The sequence below is a fragment of the Sinocyclocheilus anshuiensis genome, unplaced genomic scaffold, assembly GCF_001515605.1.
Source record: "Sinocyclocheilus anshuiensis isolate Anshui unplaced genomic scaffold, SAMN03320099.WGS_v1.1 scaffold487, whole genome shotgun sequence".
In the NCBI taxonomy this organism is placed as follows: domain Eukaryota; kingdom Metazoa; phylum Chordata; class Actinopteri; order Cypriniformes; family Cyprinidae; genus Sinocyclocheilus; species Sinocyclocheilus anshuiensis.
The window spans coordinates 2,617,436-2,635,509 of NW_015548240.1; the positions used below are offsets into that span (position 1 = coordinate 2,617,436).

At 36.5% G+C, this 18,074-nt stretch overlaps 3 protein-coding genes and 2 long non-coding RNA genes across 5 annotated transcripts in view; 1 reads left to right on the forward strand and 4 right to left on the reverse strand.

The window, feature by feature from the left end:
• LOC107654929 (coiled-coil domain-containing protein 28B-like) overlaps window positions 1–575 on the reverse strand; it is a 12,784-nt gene extending 12,209 nt beyond the window's left edge. Inside the window, exon 1 of the mRNA XM_016442255.1 lies at window positions 422–575. The gene's annotated coding sequence lies outside the window, so the exon portion shown is untranslated. The remainder of the gene's footprint in view (window positions 1–421) is intronic.
• Window positions 576–1,131: 556 nt separating this feature from the next.
• LOC107655009 (transmembrane protein 39B-like) lies at window positions 1,132–8,336 on the reverse strand. The gene is made up of 9 exons (XM_016442395.1): window positions 8,123–8,336; window positions 5,429–5,619; window positions 5,104–5,323; window positions 4,930–5,013; window positions 4,683–4,837; window positions 3,519–3,861; window positions 2,469–2,656; window positions 1,633–1,753; window positions 1,132–1,485 (listed from the first exon to the last, which is right to left on the reverse strand). The coding sequence occupies exons 2-9, from the start codon at window positions 5,557–5,559 to the stop codon at window positions 1,252–1,254; spliced, it is 1,476 nt and encodes a 491-aa protein (XP_016297881.1). The 5' UTR covers window positions 5,560–5,619; window positions 8,123–8,336; the 3' UTR covers window positions 1,132–1,251.
• A 1,111-nt stretch (window positions 8,337–9,447) lies between these two features.
• LOC107655013 (uncharacterized) lies at window positions 9,448–11,732 on the forward strand. The gene is made up of 3 exons (XR_001630382.1): window positions 9,448–9,636; window positions 9,906–9,966; window positions 10,683–11,732. It is a non-coding gene; the product is annotated as an uncharacterized LOC107655013 (long non-coding RNA).
• Window positions 11,733–13,186: 1,454 nt separating this feature from the next.
• Window positions 13,187–15,302, reverse strand: LOC107655014 (uncharacterized). The gene is made up of 2 exons (XR_001630383.1): window positions 13,678–15,302; window positions 13,187–13,417 (listed from the first exon to the last, which is right to left on the reverse strand). It is a non-coding gene; the product is annotated as an uncharacterized LOC107655014 (long non-coding RNA).
• Window positions 15,303–15,447: 145 nt separating this feature from the next.
• On the reverse strand, window positions 15,448–18,014 carry LOC107655012 (protein Mis18-beta-like). Its single transcript, XM_016442403.1, has 5 exons — window positions 17,704–18,014; window positions 17,476–17,542; window positions 17,256–17,378; window positions 15,744–15,825; window positions 15,448–15,593 (listed from the first exon to the last, which is right to left on the reverse strand). The coding sequence occupies exons 1-5, from the start codon at window positions 17,933–17,935 to the stop codon at window positions 15,507–15,509; spliced, it is 591 nt and encodes a 196-aa protein (XP_016297889.1). The 5' UTR covers window positions 17,936–18,014; the 3' UTR covers window positions 15,448–15,506.
• Between the last annotated feature and the right edge of the window lie 60 nt (window positions 18,015–18,074).

An 18,074-nucleotide genomic window follows, 5' to 3' on the forward strand; every position in this document is an offset into this window, starting at 1 on the left:
ATTAACCCTGCATATTATACATGAATATGTGCATCGTATATACTTGTATTTTATAGATTGTATATAATAGCCTTTCCTGTAAAAGATCGTTCATTGCCAGTAAGCACTAAACAATCTGGGTCAATCATGGTGCTTTTAGATAAATAATCAGCCCAAAAATCTCAATTTTAATTAATGCACTAGTTTACAAAATAAATACGAAGATTTGTAGCGTCGTCCTGTATATCATGCTAGACTATTTGTTTTTTCTTTGCAGTTGTAGACTCTTAGCGTCTGACTTGATGTGTTTATCAGTGCAAAATCTGATGCATTTTTCATTTGGCGAAGAGGGTTTTACATTGAATGGAAGGGATTTGCACAGGATGCCCCGTGAGGCACGATGCGCACATCGTCCTATCGCTGAACAAAACGATTTACTCACCGGTTCGAGGACAAGGATGAAGCTCTTTGAGCTTTCCAACAAAAATTTAAGGTGCCCGTGTTGGTTTTTCCATTTCATTAACTCAGGATTTATACGCGGTCCGTTTTAAGAAACCAAGTGCTTGCCGTCTCCAGCGTGAGCTCTCCTACTTCCCGACCGCGATTCTGCGACTAGTACTATGGTGAAGCTTTATTATTAATATTAATGAGACACGCTTTTGCTATGGACGGCATTAAAGAAGCGTCCCGATTATCTAATTAATATTCAAGAGCCAAGCCTCACCAATAGGTATGCTTCTGAGTGACGTCAAAACATCAACATTAATGAGCAGAACCTTCACCATACTAGAGCGCGTAATCACGCGAGCTGAGATCCAGTTTAAAGAACCTCACACTAATTATTAAAACCTCATCCACACAGCTAGTAATTTATATAGCGGCTTTTAATAAACCATTATATACCACAAAAACGAAATAGCGTTGTAAATACCAGTATTCATTAGTCAACCGTTGTTTGTCGCCATCTAGAGGCGGTTATGGTACAGTAACAGACTAATGATAAACCTAAGAAATATCAAGATAATGATAAATCTAGTGCTTACTTGTTTTTAAATAGTATTTGATTCAAAATAAAGAAACACCATTGTGCTTGACTAGGACATTAATGTCCTTTAAAAGAAAACTTCAGAGAACCAGCCATAGTACAAAAATATGATTCCTTTTTATTTTATGACAAGTCAGAACAGACAGAAATGCACTTGTAGAAAAAATAAACAGCTCTAGTGCATGTTTTCTGCTCATCTGTGATGACCGACAATAATTTATCCTTGTCTAACTGACTTTCTGATTGGAGGCACTGGCTGAATACGAATACCCTTTTCCCAGAACTATTCTGTCTCTGAGCAGTTTGTAAAAGGCATAATAATTACTGAATAATATTAGAGCTAATGATATCATCTGATGCCATTTCTCTGAACACATGAGTGAATATAGCTGGTAGAATATCATTGCACCTTCCAGGATTATAAGAATGTTCAATATTCGAAGAGGATTGTTGAAGAAAAACTGTTAAAAGACAGTAAAAAAAAAAGAGGGGAACAGTGGTTATTGCAATAGCATTCCCATTGATATATTATTAACTCTTTTTAATAATGTTTCTAAAAACATTTCCATTCAAAGTTGTTCTAGAGTTCATCTACAGCTTATACTTACATAGAAACGATAATGCGAGACATCTGAGGGAACTGCTACATTATAATGGCCCATGGCCTTATAAACATTTTTACTGTGCTTGACCAAAACTCCTTGTGGCCACATGTACTCTTCTGTCCATCTGCAGGAAACAGACAAAGAAAGCTATTACACCTTACAAAAAATAAAAAACATTACATTTGCTTAAAAACAATGCATTTTGACACAATTTAAGAAGAATATTACATACAACATAAAAAAATAAAATAAAAAAATAAACAATAAATTAATTAATTAAAGGGGTCATATGATGCTGCTAAAAAGAACATTAGTTTGTGTATTTGGTGTAATGAAATGTGTTTATGCGGTTTAAAGTAAAAAAAAACACATTATTTTCCACATACTGTACATTACTAGAGAAAGGAAAAATTGAAATCGCATCTTATGACCCCTTTAATTGAATGAGGTAATATTATTTAGGAAAAACAGGTTAAAATCAGTATGTAATATAAATATATTCTAGTTGTGATTTTTGAAAAAAAAATTATGCTGGCTTGGCTTCAAATTAATTTAACATGCTATGAATAAATCTGTTGTTGACGGCAACACCCAAGATCAAATGAACATGTTGAAACACGCAACACAATGCAGGTATTATTTTAAGGCTAAGTGCACATCAGACTGTGAACAAGAATTTAAATTAGGCTCTTTTGTAAATGCATTTGGAATTATTCAGCACCTGCTATACTTACATTTTAGCACTAAAAAGAATATTATTCAAAACCCAGCAAAGACGCACACAAAAACCTAACACAACCTAAACTTATGCCCTTTCTATAACCCCAGGTCAGACGTACATGTGTTGGAGGACGTTTGAGCAGAGGGAAGGATCGACCTTCTGCCAGCAGCCCAGGTGAGCGGCAGCTTTGTGGAGCAGGTCGCAGTAGCGGGGGGGTAACAGGTGCCGCATCAGAATGACAGAAGTACTGAGAGAAACCAGGATGAACAGCTCACAGGACCAGCGTTTATCTACATATTGTGTGCTCTATACACAAACAGAAAAATTAAGAAAGAACCATATGCATGAATGTAAAGCAATTTATTTAAAATATTTATGTCTCAGACAAAATGTGCTGTGCCACGTATAACACACTAGCACACAAATCTATAATATACATAAGCATGTCTTTATATATCACAATGCTTATTTTTGATGCACATTAGTGTTCAAAAGCTTGGGGTGTCATATTTTAAAATAAATTAATATTAATATTAATTTAATTCTATTTCAAATAAATGCTGTTCTTTTGAAATTTTTATTCATGAAAAAACCCTGATTTAACATTATGGTTTACATAAAAATATGAAACGACATAACTGTTAATACCGACTGACATTACAACAGATAATATAAAGAAATGTTTCATGAGCACCAAATCAGCATATTAAGAGTGATTTATGAAGAAAAAATGTCAAATATTACCGACCCCAAGCCTTTGAACTATAAGCAATGAGCATCATAAGCAAAAACAACTGTGATATAATTGACGATTCACTGATTTTTAGCAGCTTGCATTGAAAAATGTATTGTCAAAGTTGACACGTTCTTTTTAATAAAACAAACTATCACACAAACTCCATCCAGAGGAATTTCAACAAAACCCATGACGCCAAAACCAAAGTTTTGCATTGAGGGCAGATAGAAAGCCATAAAAATAATATCTGGGAAAATTTTTTGCATATGCTGGTTTAAACACCAAGAATGATTTTTGCCTACAGCCAGTCTGATCTGAATTTATCGACTCATTACACATGAATCACCTGTTCCTCATCAACCAAACCTGTTCTCTCAGTCCACACACTGTATGTGCGTTTATGCCCAAAAGACCACTTGTCGATGCATTCACCTTGACGAACCAAACAGGTACGAACGCCACGTAGTAGGCACTGAGCATGGAGCTAACCAACACCTCCTTCATCCTCCAGTTGAAGTCCATCTTCAGGTACTCCACTTCTTTGCGGATGAGGTCAGGAGAGAGACAGCAGGCATGGGTGGGCATGGGCTGAACACTGTACAGCTGACTGGTGTGCTGCTTCCATGTTTCCTTCAGGACGGACAGATAGTCCCGTCCCCCACGGCCCAAAGCAGCACTGCTCACCTCTTTAGAACTCATGCTGCCCAATGGGGACATGGATCCAGCCCTCCGGAAGTCACAGCTGAGTCGGAAGAAAGGGATGTACATTCCAAACCTGAGGGGGAAAGATAGATCAAATATTACAAGATAATACAATTGAATTCATTACAAATATTATAAAACAGATAGCCATGACTTTAAAATTCTGAATGGGTGACTCAAATCTACTTTAAAATAATTGCACATTTATGCACATTTAAATCTATAAACCAGCCAAAACATCAAAGTGAACATCAAAGTACTACTCTATCTATCTATCTATCTATCCGTCCGTCCGTCCGTCCATCATATAGACCAGGGCTGTTCAAACTCGGTCCTGGAGGGCCGGTGTCCTGCAGAGTTTAGCTCCAACCCTAATCAAACACACCTGAACCAGCTAAGCAAGCTCTTACTTGGCATAGAAACTTCCAGTCAGGTATGTTGGGGCAAGTTGGAGCTAAACTCTGCAGGCCACCGGCCCTCCAGGACCGAGTTTGGACAGCCCTGATATAGACCATAAAATCAAAATAATATCATATTATCAGTAGCAAGTCAACCATCATGACCCATCATACATGCATTATGAAAGCAGTAAAGGTGCAGTCACATTAGCAAAATTTCATGAGCAAAAAGTTCCATTATTCATATCTCACACAGAAATCACATTCAGACCAACCAGCTTTCTGTTGGCCAACATGGCAAATTTGTGCGACCAACTTGAACCTGATGCAAAATCTGTGAGGGAAATCTTTCACCTTCACAAGAAATTCAAGATCACGTGGATTCCTGTTGAAATGACTGGATTTCACCCACGAAACCTCACAAAACAATGGTAAATATGACAACACCTTGAAAACATTCGAATCAACATCAGCGGATGTGTAGATTATTACTCACGGATAGCAGAGGAAGAGCAGGCTGAGTATGGAATACATCTTGAAGAGATAAATAAGTGAACGACACAGACTCCATCCTGCAAGAGTCAGAATGGCAAAACGTGCCATCACCAGGAAGACAGAGTGCGGGAAGGACAACTTCCCACTTTGTGATGCCTTTGGAGCAAAGAAGAGGAAAATAATGCACAACTTATTCATTTTTAAAGCTATTAAAATGGAATGAAGAGCTAGGAGATAATGCACATTACCTCTTTTACAATGGCAGCAATTAGCCTGCGAGCCAGCACTATGATGGTGAACACCAACATATTATAATCAATGAGGTGGAAGTTCTGCAGAGACAAAAGAAATTCATTTTGTGGAAAAATGAACATTGGATGCTTCTGTGGAGTTTCATTTAAGACTTATGACATGTGACTCACTAGAGAGGTGTGTGAAGGTGGGTGCGAGGGGGGGTACCACCAGACTGTTTTGTAGATGTTGATGTAATGCACGAACAGCGCTATAAGATGGCACGCAAACAGGTAGAGCTCAAACAGGACGTTCCGGTCCACGGAGAGTTCCGGAATCTTACAGTGCTTCAGTGGCACCACCGTCTGAGTGGCCAGCGGAGGGCTGGACATTCCCGTCCCGGATCCATTCCTGATGACCACACAGCATGTTATTTTAAACATTGGAGGTGGATGTTATCATAGCAACAGAACATTAGTTTATTATGTGTACCATTTTGCTCAAACGTGCCCCCACCTGGTTCGTGATCTCACACCTGTCACGGGTGAGCTGGTGGAGTGGTTACAGTTGCCAACGGAACCCGTCTCACTGCTCAGCGGAGAACGACAATATGTCGTTCTATTCGCTCCTCTTCTTCCTCCGGCCATTCCAGATCCACTCTTCCCCCTCTCAATTTTTTGCACTTCTAGTTGGTTACACTTTAGATACTTGCAGGAAAACAAATAACACCAAGTTCCAAACACACTATAAGAATGAGTCGTGACAAAAAAATGAGGTCTTATGTATAAAAAAATCACTGCTGATGGAGGTTTTGTATTAAATATCCTATGCTAATATTTAATGATTTTGAAATACAGTAAATACAGGAATATCGTGAAATATTACAATGAAAAAAAAATTCTATTCTATTTTCTAATATAAAATTTAATTTATTCCAGTGATGGCAAAGCCAAATGTTCAGTAGCCATTACCATTCAATGGCACATGATTCTTCAGAAATTACTCTAATTTGCTGCTCCAAGAAACATTTTTTATTATTATCAATGTTGAAAACAGTTGTGCTAGGAATAGGAATAGTTCACCCAAAAATGAAAATGGTGTCATTTTTTTTTACCCCCCCCCCCCCCCCCCCATTGACTTCCATAGTAGGGAAAAAAATTCTATGGAAGTCAATGGGGACCATCAACTTTTTGATTACCAGCATTCTTCACAATATCTTATTTCATGTTCAACAAACTCATACAGGTTTGGAACGACATGAGGGTGAGTAAATTCTGACTATTTTCATTTTTGGGTGAACTATCCCTTTAATAAGTTTGTGGAAACTGTGATTTACAGATTTTTAGAAAGTTCAAAAGAACATAATTTATTTGAAATGTAAGTCTTTTGAAGCATTGTAAATGTTTTTACTATCACTTTTGTTCATTTAATGCATACCTAATAAATCAACATAAAAAAAAACAGCATTTTGAATGCTAGTGTATCATGCATTGTTCACGACGCTATTGTTATACTTAATGAATGCTTGCTTCTATCAGGAGATTTATTACCAAATATTATTAGATGCCAATCTCGTTATTGTTGTATTATACAATAAATCATTGGCAAAGTTCATCTTCTATATTCTAACATGGTTTTTGTGTGTCAGCCCCTCTTTTCAAGTAATTTAATGCTTATTACAGATACATTATTCTACATCTTTGTTTACTGTTACCATCATCACAGGTTGTTCAGAAGGTCACAATGTTTGCAATAGCTACTACCATATTTATCTTGCTATTTCTGCACAATTCAGGATGAATGCTGCCTGTGCACAGTATGCAAATTGTTTTAGTGGATGGAATATGTGGACAACCAACTACATTTGACAAATTAAAAATGCAAAAGGCAAGTTTTTTGCTTAATGTGATGTATTAAACATATCTAATGAGATTAAATGATAATAGGTTTCTTAGTCAAGTCAAGTCACCTTTATTTATATAGCGCTTTTAACAATACAGATTGTGTCAAAGCAACTGAACAGCATTAATTAGGAAAATAGTGTGTCAATAATGCAAAATGACAATAGTAAACACAAATTTTTCAGTTAAAGACAGTTCATCATTGAATTCAGTGATGTCAACATCCAGCTCAGTTTAAATAGTATCTTTGCAATCAAGTCAACGGTATCGCTGGAAATGAAGTGTCCCCAACTAAGCAAGCCAGAGGCGACTAAGTAAGCTAATCCTATCCAAACAGACCCAGAGCACTGGATACTGAATTAATTCACATACCATGGTATTTTTTCATGGTATTTTAAGACACTGTCAAGACACCATACTATGTTATTACAAGTCAAATCATGTTTAGTTTATTGTCATTCCAGCAATATGGTGGCACAAAATGTAGTTTTACCAGGTCTGCAGGACAAAAGAAATGTATTATTTTGGTGTGGACCCATATGCTGCAATATTGTAATGTCTGAACAGGTTTTAAAGAAAATTAGTTTGTTTTTAGATCCTGGCCAGTTCTAACATGTTGTTATGTTCGTAAACTCTTCCTCAAATGGCTCATATTGTAACTGTAGGCTACTTTCACTTGTGCCTTGGACCTACTTGAAGGGTTGGTAACTTTTTTTTTTTAGATGCATTGTAAAGCATTTTATGGCAGCAATTGTCAAACCAGTGAAACTTGCCAAATCAAACGGGTTTGCATTGAGTGTGACTACTTTAAGTTTTGTCATTTTAGGGATCATTGCTCAGCAGATTTATCCCCATGCAAACTCAGCCAACCATATAGAGCGCCATCACCACTGGTCTCATGGACATTGATAAAGAAGACCCGCATGATGCAGCACAACTGGCTTGCCAATGCACGTGCCACAAAGTTGGTCTCACTATAACAAGCATAAAAATGCATTTGTGTTATGGTTAGTTTTTGAAGAATTTTGTATCCTGCTTACGAAAGGGAATAATCTTTCCTGGTCACTCTAGTGTTTTGCAGCCCAGCCGTTATTGATGGGCAACTTTTGCGGAAGCGTTGCTGTTAAACATGTAGGTTGAAAGACATGTCTTTTTTTTCATTCTGAAACCAAATTGCCTTAAAATTTCTCGGGTATGGTTGAATCTTAACGCCCATAAAAACAAATGCATGCTCGATTTTAAGACTGCGGCCTAGCACTGTTGCATTTGCACATAATCTAATATCAAGAAATCGCAGAAAATCTCTTACCACTTTCAACCGCAGAGTTTAGTCCGGATAAGGCGACTGTGAGATTTAGTTTGAAACGCACTCAATACTTAAATACAGACTTAATTACTTGGGATGTAAAGGGTTTTGTTTAATTTCTGACAGTAAACGAGGAGAGCTCATTCTGTTGATGTTGTACCGCAGACGCACGCACGCGCAGAACGCAGTGGGGAGGAGGCAAGCGTGCGTGCGTGCGTGTATGTGTGATCAAAGCATATCATGTGGCCAAGCCTCAGGCACATACATTACACAAAACCGGTTAGGAAAGGTTAATGCATTCCGTGCTTTATGCACATTCATTTAACTTATTTTATTGCATAAAACAGACTAGCACTGAGTCAAGCCATAACAACAGGCTACTATTTTTATTCAGTGCTAGCGCAATAAAACTATTGCCAGGTTTTTAAATATTTATTTAGTTTTGCTATTTGCATTCCACGCGTTGTATATTATTAATACAGTCATTTATTTATCATCAGTAATCTGTCCTCATTTATATGCAAAATGAACAAATCTCCCTCCACACGTGTCAATCTCCTGTATTTAAATATATTTTAAATATTCTTATAAAAAGTGTAGCTAAAGTCCATACTCATACACTATTGTTCAAAAGTTTAGGGTGAGTAATATTTTTTAATTATTATAGAAAATAATATTTTTATTCAGCAAGAACACATTCAATTGATCAAAAGTGACAAAGTCATCCACAACGTTTAGAGAAACTCTGTTTCAAATAAATTCAGTTCTTTCAAAAAAAATCTATTTATCCAAAAATTCTGAAAAAATATTAAGCAGCTCACCTGGTTTTAACATTAAAAATAATAAGATACGTTTCTTGAGCACCAAATCAACGTACTGGAATGATTTCTGAAGGATCGTGACTGGAGCCTGATGAAAATTCAGCTTTGCCATCACAGATGTTTTATATTGTAATCATATTTCACAATATTACTATTTTTACTGTATTTTTGATCAGATAAATTCAGCCTTGGTGAGCATACGAGATTTCAAAGCTATCGAGACTTTCAATATTTGGAAGTTTTTCCTACATAATCATGAACAAAATATTAAGTATGTGAATTATTCATGTTCTTTCACGTATCTTCGTATTGTCTTTAATTCCCTGTGGCGTTTTTTCTACCTTTCTCTTGGTTGTTATTTATAATGCTGCTGTAAATTTTTCATTCATATATAGCCTATAAAAATCTCTCTTCACCTGTGGACTGGTGTCTGTTATTGTCCCAGAGGGCGGGTCTTGTTCGCCTGAAGGATCGCTCGGCTGCCCAATCAGAGCGCAGATACCGATGCGCGCCGGAAGAAGGCTGCAGCAGCAGCAGAGCACAGCACACGGGACCGAAATGGCGTAGCGCGCAGCGGGGCCAGGCTCATCGAACATCTCAGAGCCTGGCCCGTCCTACTCAACCGACGAGTATGATGGAGGTGACTTTTAGTTCCAGTTCACTCGCTTCGAAACCAGCACGAGATCACCAGAGACGGTAAGTGCAGGATGAGTGTTGACATGCACTACAGGAGCTTGTCTTTGTCTAATCTTTGTGTTGCAGTTTCGCATTCCAGCACTTGCGTCACTCGGTAGATGGTCATGCATTGTGCAGGAGAAGAGATGCACATTATTTGGTTGTGTATTCATTTTCATTGTTCTTTCTAGCACTTTGTCCTTTCCTTTCATAAGTCCTCTAAAACTAATAACTATATTGTTAAACGAGAATGCAGATCTGAATTAACCTGCTTTGTCTTATCAAAACAGTGCTCTTCATATGTCATATCAAGAAGAGAACGAAACAGTCATGAAAGGAACTCATGACCAGGTAGGTCAGTTTGTGCAGCAAAAATAACACAAGATAACTCACTTCCTTGTAGTAGGGCTGGGTATTGACACTGATTTAACAAATTAATTTGATTCGGATCCACCATCTCTTTATTCGATTCTGATTTCAATTAATTTGGGTATATATCAGGTACAGGTTATGTTATGTACTAATGTTGTAAACTACAGGGAACCCTGTCATTTGGTACATTTCAATAATATTAGAGGTTAAATGAACAAGTCCAAACTTTTAAGTTCAATTGCTGTTTATTTTTAGCTATAATAACCAACACCCAACACAAAAATGTAATTTGATTCATACAATATAAGTTAAAACACTTCAATAAAATGTAGTTTGATTTATACGAACATTTAAATTGCTTGTAGTACATGCAAGTTGTACTGTTTCTTTCCATGTTTAATATTATAGATTGTCAAAATAGTATTTATTGTTTGAATTTTGTGATTAAAATTGTCATGATTTGAAAGCTAATACTGTTAGGGCCTATTGTGATTATTGGATGGCATGTGTGCTACAAATAATGTTTTGTTAGTTTTGTTAACACATCAACAAAATAGCATAAACTAAAAGATTGATCTTGGGATTTAAAAACTGATATTGGTTTATCAAAATAAAGATTGATTAAAATCAATATTGTCAACTCAGCCCTACCTCCTTGCCTTATCTGACCTGTTTCATATGTCCATTCTGTGCAGATGAGACCGTCATGTCTTTGTTCTTCAAACTGCTCTCCATCCCGATAAGTTGACTTTCCTCCAGCATTGTTTCAGGGAAATGTTTGTTCATTGGTCTATGAACATATCATCTCTGCACTTTGGAGACGACAACTGAAGTTGTTTTTATCCATGAAAGAACCATAAGCTCTTCATGTGTCCAAAAGAAGTAACACAATTGTGCCACAGTACAGAGCCATCTTCTGGTCATATTTGTTATAAATAATGTCCAGTGTAGTATTTATATGATTGCAGGTTGTGTTAAAAGTGAAAATGGAAATAGTGGAAGCGCACTTGCTTTGCAGGTAAAACAAATGCACATTTCAAAACTAAATCATGCAAGCAAGATGAAGTAGCTTCATCCAACAGTTTTATTATCTGCAGATTAAGTGCCTAGACATGTCTTTTTTTTTTTTAAAGCTCCCATCTACCGATTGTCTATTTACATTGCTTAGCTTTAAACCTACCAGTAAAGCACTCTTTGGTCATTTATTTAGTTTTGAAAATGGCTGAAAATGTAATTTCTGAGACAACAAACTGTAGACAGATAGCTGTTCTCTTCATTCAGAACTCATATTGGTGCTTTTGCAAAACCATGAACCATGCTTTCATGTTTTCTATGTACTTGTACTGACAAACCAAGACAGAGAGTGGCACACTGACCTGAGCATAAGCTTTATAAATTCCACAGTTAAACCTTTCTAGTGGGGGTGGGGTGCTAATGAGATGCAGGACATAATGAAATATAATTATTTTACTACCTCAGAAGTTACCACAGCTCAGACCCACACAGCGAGCACTCCGATCAAACTATATTCACATGCTTTTCTCACAGTGATGTAAATAGAGTCATTGTCTGTCAGATGGTTTGGAAATCAGTTGGAAGAGTGAGCGTGTTTCTTTTCACTTCATGTATGTTATTTTATTAATAGGTTTGGGAATATCACACAAATCATATAGAGACCTTGTAGTTCACTGGTCGGACACTGTCGGCCAAAAGTTTGGAATAATTACGTTTTTTAACTATTTTTGAAAGAAGTCTCTTCTGCTCACCAAGGCTGCATTGATTTGATGAAAATACAGTAAAACAGTAATACCGGGAAATAACTAATAATTTGAAAATTTTTTAAAGTAATTTTTTCCTGTGATGGCAAAGCTGAATTTTTTAGCAGACATTACTTGGTGTCATGATCCTTCATTATTGTTGTCAGTGTTGAAATCAGTTTTTGCTGCTTAAGATTTGAGACCATGACATATTTTTACAGGATTTTTTGAGCAATAGAAAGTTAATTGAACAGCATTTATTTTAAATAGATTTTTTTAGTAAAATTATTCGCTTTACTGTCACTTTTGATCAATTTAATGCATTCTTGCTGAATAAAAGTATTCTTTTTTTTTTTTTTTAATCATACTTATCCTAACTTTTAAATTAACATTTACAAGGAAGTGTGTCACAGTTTCCATGAAAAAAAAAAACATTAAGAAGCAAACATTTTCAATGTTGATAAAAATAAAAAATGTTTCTTGAGCACCAAATCAGCATATTAGATTGTGTCCTGAAGGATCATGTGACACTGAAGATTGGCGCAATATATGCTGAAAATGTAGCTTTGCCATTACAGGAATAAATTACATTTTGAAATATATAAAAATAGAAAACTTATTTCAAATTAATAATGTTTTACAATATTACTGTTTTTACTGTATTTTAAATCAAATAAATGTAGCCTTGGTGACCATTAAAAAAAATCTGAATTATTCCAAAGGTTTGGCTGCCAGTATCTATTTGTCCTACATGTTTTCCAAGAAAATATGCAGAGTGAAATAAACATGTAATTTTCATCCAGTAACATTCTCATGGTTATCATCCTCATTAGGCCTGAAGAAAGGCAGTAGAATGGTTAAATGTTAGACCCTGGTCACAACGTTTTTAAATATTTGTTAATAGTTTAGTATGTTTTAATGTATCATCTCAAATAGATTATGGCACGTTGGTCACAGCCTGTGCTCGGTCCTCAGCAACAGTGCACTGTGAACGTAGGAATTTAACTTCATCTGTGTTGAGAAAATGTACCCAGTTTTTGTTTCGTTTTTACAGTAGTTTCTATCATATGGATTGGTAGAAATAAGAGTGTCATGTACCGAGTATGAATTTTCATGGGAGAAAGAGTAGTGAGGCCTCAGTGTGGGAAATGTGCAATATTTGTTTCTTTCCTTTGTCTTGTTTTGAGATGAATATGTATTGTACAAACAAGTGACAAGTTGTTCGCAAAAACAACAAAATCACCAATGTCTTCCATTAAATGATGTATAGTTTCATCCGCTTGCTTTAGGGTGGCGGGATTTGTAGTGCCAGCATAAACGTGGCCATGCATGTACGGTAGCGATGCTTGCTGAGTTTAATAGTCGTAGTGACATTCAGTATATGCTATAATAAAGTCGTTTAGAAAATAAAATAGGCAGATAATGATTTAGTTCGTAACCACCATGGATGCAGCATCTACATCTTGACCGATTTGATTAAGAGGTGACTGGACGAGTCATTTTTTCACTCATGCTGAGTTTGTTCGTTTTACTTTTTAATCGGCAAACACAGTTGTTTATTCACAGGTAATCACTATTAGTTAATAATAATGTGTTGTAGCATGCTGAGGATTAGAAAAATGGCGGTTGGTATTGACGTGCAGCTAGCCATGCTGAAATACATACAGGTGCATCTCAATAAATTAGAATGTCATGGAAAAGTTCATTTATTTCAGTAATTCAACTCAAATTGTGAAACTCGTGTATTAAATAAATTCAGTGCACACAGACTGAAGTAGTTTAAGTCTTTGGTTCTTTTAATTGTGATGATTTTGGCTCACATTTAACAAAAACCCACCAATTCACTATCTCAACAAATTAGAATACTTCATAAGACCAATAAAAAAAACATTTTTAGTGAATTGTTGGCCTTCTGGGAAGTATGTGCATTTACCATAAGCACTGTGTGAGTTTGTCCTAGTTTGTACTGTGCAAAATTAAGTTCTGGGCCCAAAATAGTTGACTCGGATCAAAACGAAAGTCCCTAACTGGCAGAAAATTTGGCTTGGTGGCTTAGAAGAAGTCAAGAGTTTTATTTCATACCTGTTTCAAGATTATTCCTTATGGAAACAGTTGATCCTGAAACATTATTTGGTCTGTAATAATCGGACACAAAGAAGACTAAAGTATTCTCGTCCTGATTAGAAAGGGTAACCTAGAACTGTGTTTGTATTCATACCTCTAATATCGCATTCTCCATCAGGTAATGTTGTCTCAGACTAGAGCTGTGGGTAGATTATTCCTAGTAGCAGAAACTCTAGATTTTAAAGTAACATGTAGTATATTAAGTGGCATAAAGCAATTATCAAAGCATTGTAATGTAGATAAATACCTCAATGACTGGAATGCAAACTATATTTTTAAATATACTCAAAGATATGCAAGCCATGATGTGTATTAAGTTCAACGTTTAGAAGCAATAACCAGTTTATGCATGAATTATAGTGTCGGAATAGTTCAGTGGTGTTTGTGAAATAGAAATATGTAGCATATTTGTGACAGTGATAAGTGTTTTATCTAGAACATCCCATTGCTCATATTTGGTAATACAAAACTAGCTGTTAACAGCCCCATTATTTGTTGACATCAAATAAATATGTGAAGGTAGCTCCAAGGGTCTGACAAATATGAAATACCTTTTTTATTTTGTACAGGTGGAAGAAAGTTGATAGGTAGTAAATGTGTATATATATGCAGGGCTTATGGCCTTCTATTGACCTTGCATGTTTACATTCAAACCATTGTGGAACGCACATAAGCTGTATGTATATTTACAGCTTATTTTCATTAACAGCAATATGAGCAGTGTTCTGGTAGCAGTTTGTGACACTCTGATGATTCATTGTCTCAGTGAATCCTGGGTAAACAATATACTACAAAATGAAAAAGATCCATTGGGAATTAACTAGTATTTTCTTAATAAGAGTGCAAAACACATTTGTTAATGCATGGTAGAAGTGGATAAAAAATGTTTTGTGATGCATGCAATAATTAAGCTTTGCTTGAACATATTTATGCAGAAATGTGATAAATCTATGAGTAGACCAATGTTGTGACTTTATTTTCAAATGCATGAAATCCCAAAGGTTTATTGCTGCTGTAAATTATTCACAGATGTATTCATTAAAATAAGTTACTTTTTTGGATTTGAGTATTGTATGATGAAAATGTAACAAGTCTGTGATTCAAGAGGTAAGATACAGTGCGTTTTAGCAAAACTAACAATTGTGAGTTTAAATGGAATAAAATGACAAGTTCTTTTTCATGTTCAGTGCAAATAGTGCAGAACATAAGTTTATATGCTTTGATGACCTGATATGCATTGCTGATTTTGCCTCTGAATGTGAAACTCTATGCTTAGTCTGATCTATGCACTACAGATGCACCCCGCATGATTTTGTACAAAAAATATTAAATTTTAGCAATAAAAAAGCAGCATGGTGCCAATCATAAACATGTGTTGTTTTCTTTCTTCAGTGTTATATTTCGTCTTGTAGTGTAAGAGATTAGATTAGTCATTTTTCTTTAATAATACAATATATATACTTTTATTTACTGTTATACTATTCCTTTCTCTGCACATAATGTAAATAAACAAACAAACAAACAAACAAACAATCTAGTTAGTATTCAGTACATAATGCAAAAATATATATATATATATATACACTTTATTTCAGCAGTTATAATAAAACAACTACATATTCCATGCCTGGCATTTCTTTAGTTTACATTGTGTGTGCACAATTTTTCCATCATTCCTTCCAGAATCTTCACCTGCTTCAGCTGAGCTTCTAAATACTGCTTCAGCTAGAAAGAGGAGAAAAAAAAAATTTCACAATGTTTAACCCAAATGAGTTGAGTAGCTGTAAAGGCAACCTATAATATAACTGAATAAAATATAATGTTGATCCCCTTCTGTAAAATAAACGGTAATTATTTATTGCCATAAATACTCACCTCTTGAATATTTTTGTCCATGAGTCGGTGTTTGAAGTTGATTTTGGAGGCTTTAACACATGCACCACTTCTTAGCATGTAGCTAAAATGTAAACCATGTGTCAAAAAAAAAAAAGAAATTATCTGCAAAAAATCTGATTTAAGAATCCATTAAAGGGGTCATATGATGCTTTTTTTAAAGATCATTATTTTGTGTATTTGGTGTAACAGAATATGCTGACATGCTTTAATGTTAAAAAAACACATTATTTTTCAAATACTGTACATTATTGTAGGTCCTCTATGCCCCGCCTCTCTCAAACGCTTCGTTTTCTACAAAGTCCCTCCTTCCGACAAGCGCAGTCTGCTCTGATTGGCCAGCTGACCCAGTGCATTATGATTGGCCAAACACCGCAAGCACTCGTCGGAAATGTAACGCCCCTTACCATAATCGCGAGCGTCAGCTTTCAAAATAAATGTAAAGACGGAGCCCGAAAGGGGAACAGACACAGTGATGAAGCTGGTATGTGTTTGCATTACACAAGCCACGGTTACGACAGCTGACTCCACTGTGATGTGACCCTCCCCCCGGAGTCCAGCCCGGGGTCGTCACATGTGGTTACCGCAAGTCCTCCGGATGCTCCGTCGAATCCGCCGGCCGCGCTGTTCTCAAGCCCACCGCCTCTGCTCACTCTAGCCCTCTGGCCGTTCCTCACTTTAGCCCCCGGCCTCTGCTCACTCTAAGCCGCCGCCGCCGCCGCTCACTCTAGGCCACCGTGTGTGACGCCGTGTTTCGTTGTGAAAGCGAAGCTACTTTGTTTGGCCTTCCAAAAATGGACACGACTAGAAATCAGTGGTTAAGTTGTATTTACAACACTGTTCCAGAACAGTATGTGGAAAATAATGTGTTTTTGAACCTTAAACCGCATAAACACATTTCATTACACCAAATACACAAAATAATGTTCTTATTTGCAACATCATATGACCCCTTTAAATTAATGGTTCAGCCAAAAATAAAAATGTACATTAAAAACATTTACATTTATTCACTCTCAGGCCATCCAGACAGTAGATGATTTTGTTTCTTCATCAGAACAGATTCGGAATAATTTAGCATTACATCACTTGCTCACCAATGGATCATTAACAGTGAATAGGTGCCGGCATAATGTCATTCCAAACAGCTGATAAAAGCAACACAATAATTCACAAGTAATCCAAATGATTCCAGTCACACAAACATGCAGTTTTACATTTCACAGACGTTAACTGATGGACTGGAGTCGTGTGGATTACTTGTAGATTATGATCATGTTTTTATCTGCTGTTTGGACTCTCCTTGTGACGGCACCCATAATGTAATGCTACATTTCTCCAAATGTGTCCTGAAGAAGAAACAAACTCATCTACATCTTGGATAGCCTGAGGGTGGTTAGATTTTTAGCAGTTTTTCATTTTGGGTGAACTATTCCTTATAAATAAAAATGCACTTCTGTTTGTGTGGACATTACTATAACAAATTACACCCACCAGTTTATCAGCTCTTTTCGTAAAAGGAAGAGGTTTTGTAAAGCAGACAGGTGCTCTGGGGTGGAGTGAAGAACCAGGCCAACGGCACCATGGCAACCAGCACAGTGAAGGACTTGGTGGGTGCTACAGACAGAGAAACCACAGGATGATGGGACATCCAGCACATACACATGCTGGACATAAGATGAAACGGTTGAGATCAACAGACAGCTATACTTACGAGAAAGCCAGATGACCATTCAAACTCATCTCCAGCTTTTTGTTTACCCTCACATCCTCAGTAACTTCTTCAAAGGGAAAGATTAAAAATGCAGTGGTTATCATCACAACAGTCACCCACGTGTTTTGCCTTTGGTGCTTTTTACAAAAGTATTCAAGACTGCATTCATATCTTCAGAATTTTAGTCTGCATGCTTTTAAAAGTAACGTAATTCCAAGAACAGCTTACTCAAACAAATGATACTCTTGAGGCTCTGGACTTCCCCACAGATGCCGAGAGAGTCTCCAAGCACTGTGTTGCACGCCATGCATTGTAGAACACTGCAATTCCTATAGTCTACCATACAGACTTCTCCGTCCTTCACTGCTCTTAGCTGATCTGCAATTGAACTAGTCTGTGTCGAGTCGCATGGACCGATATCACAAGAGCTTTCGAGAAAACTTCGAGTGCTGTTCGACATGACTACATAAGCAAGTTTTGTTGTTCTTGCTCACACAAGACGGCGCAAACCACGTTTATTCATTTATGAGCTCGAACTTTAGGTGGCGCTTTAAACCGCTTAATCAAGCCCCGCCTTTGCTAAAGCCTTTTAGCCAATC

Coding starts and splice junctions, on each gene's coding strand:
- LOC107655012 (XM_016442403.1), bottom strand. CDS start 17,935: ATGTCGAACAGCACTCGAAGTTTTCTCGAAAGCTCTTGTGATATCGGT. Junction 17,543..17,703: donor CAAGAGTATCATTTGTTTGA/GTAAGCTGTTCT, acceptor TTCCCTTTGAAG/AAGTTACTGAGGATGTGAGG. Junction 15,594..15,743: donor TGGACAAAAATATTCAAGAG/GTGAGTATTTAT, acceptor TCCTCTTTCTAG/CTGAAGCAGTATTTAGAAGC.
- LOC107655009 (XM_016442395.1), bottom strand. CDS start 5,559: ATGGCCGGAGGAAGAAGAGGAGCGAATAGAACGACATATTGTCGTTCT. Junction 2,657..3,518: donor TACCTGTTTGGTTCGTCAAG/GTGAATGCATCG, acceptor GTTTGTGTATAG/AGCACACAATATGTAGATAA. Junction 1,486..1,632: donor TCTCGCATTATCGTTTCTAT/GTAAGTATAAGC, acceptor GTCTTTTAACAG/TTTTTCTTCAACAATCCTCT.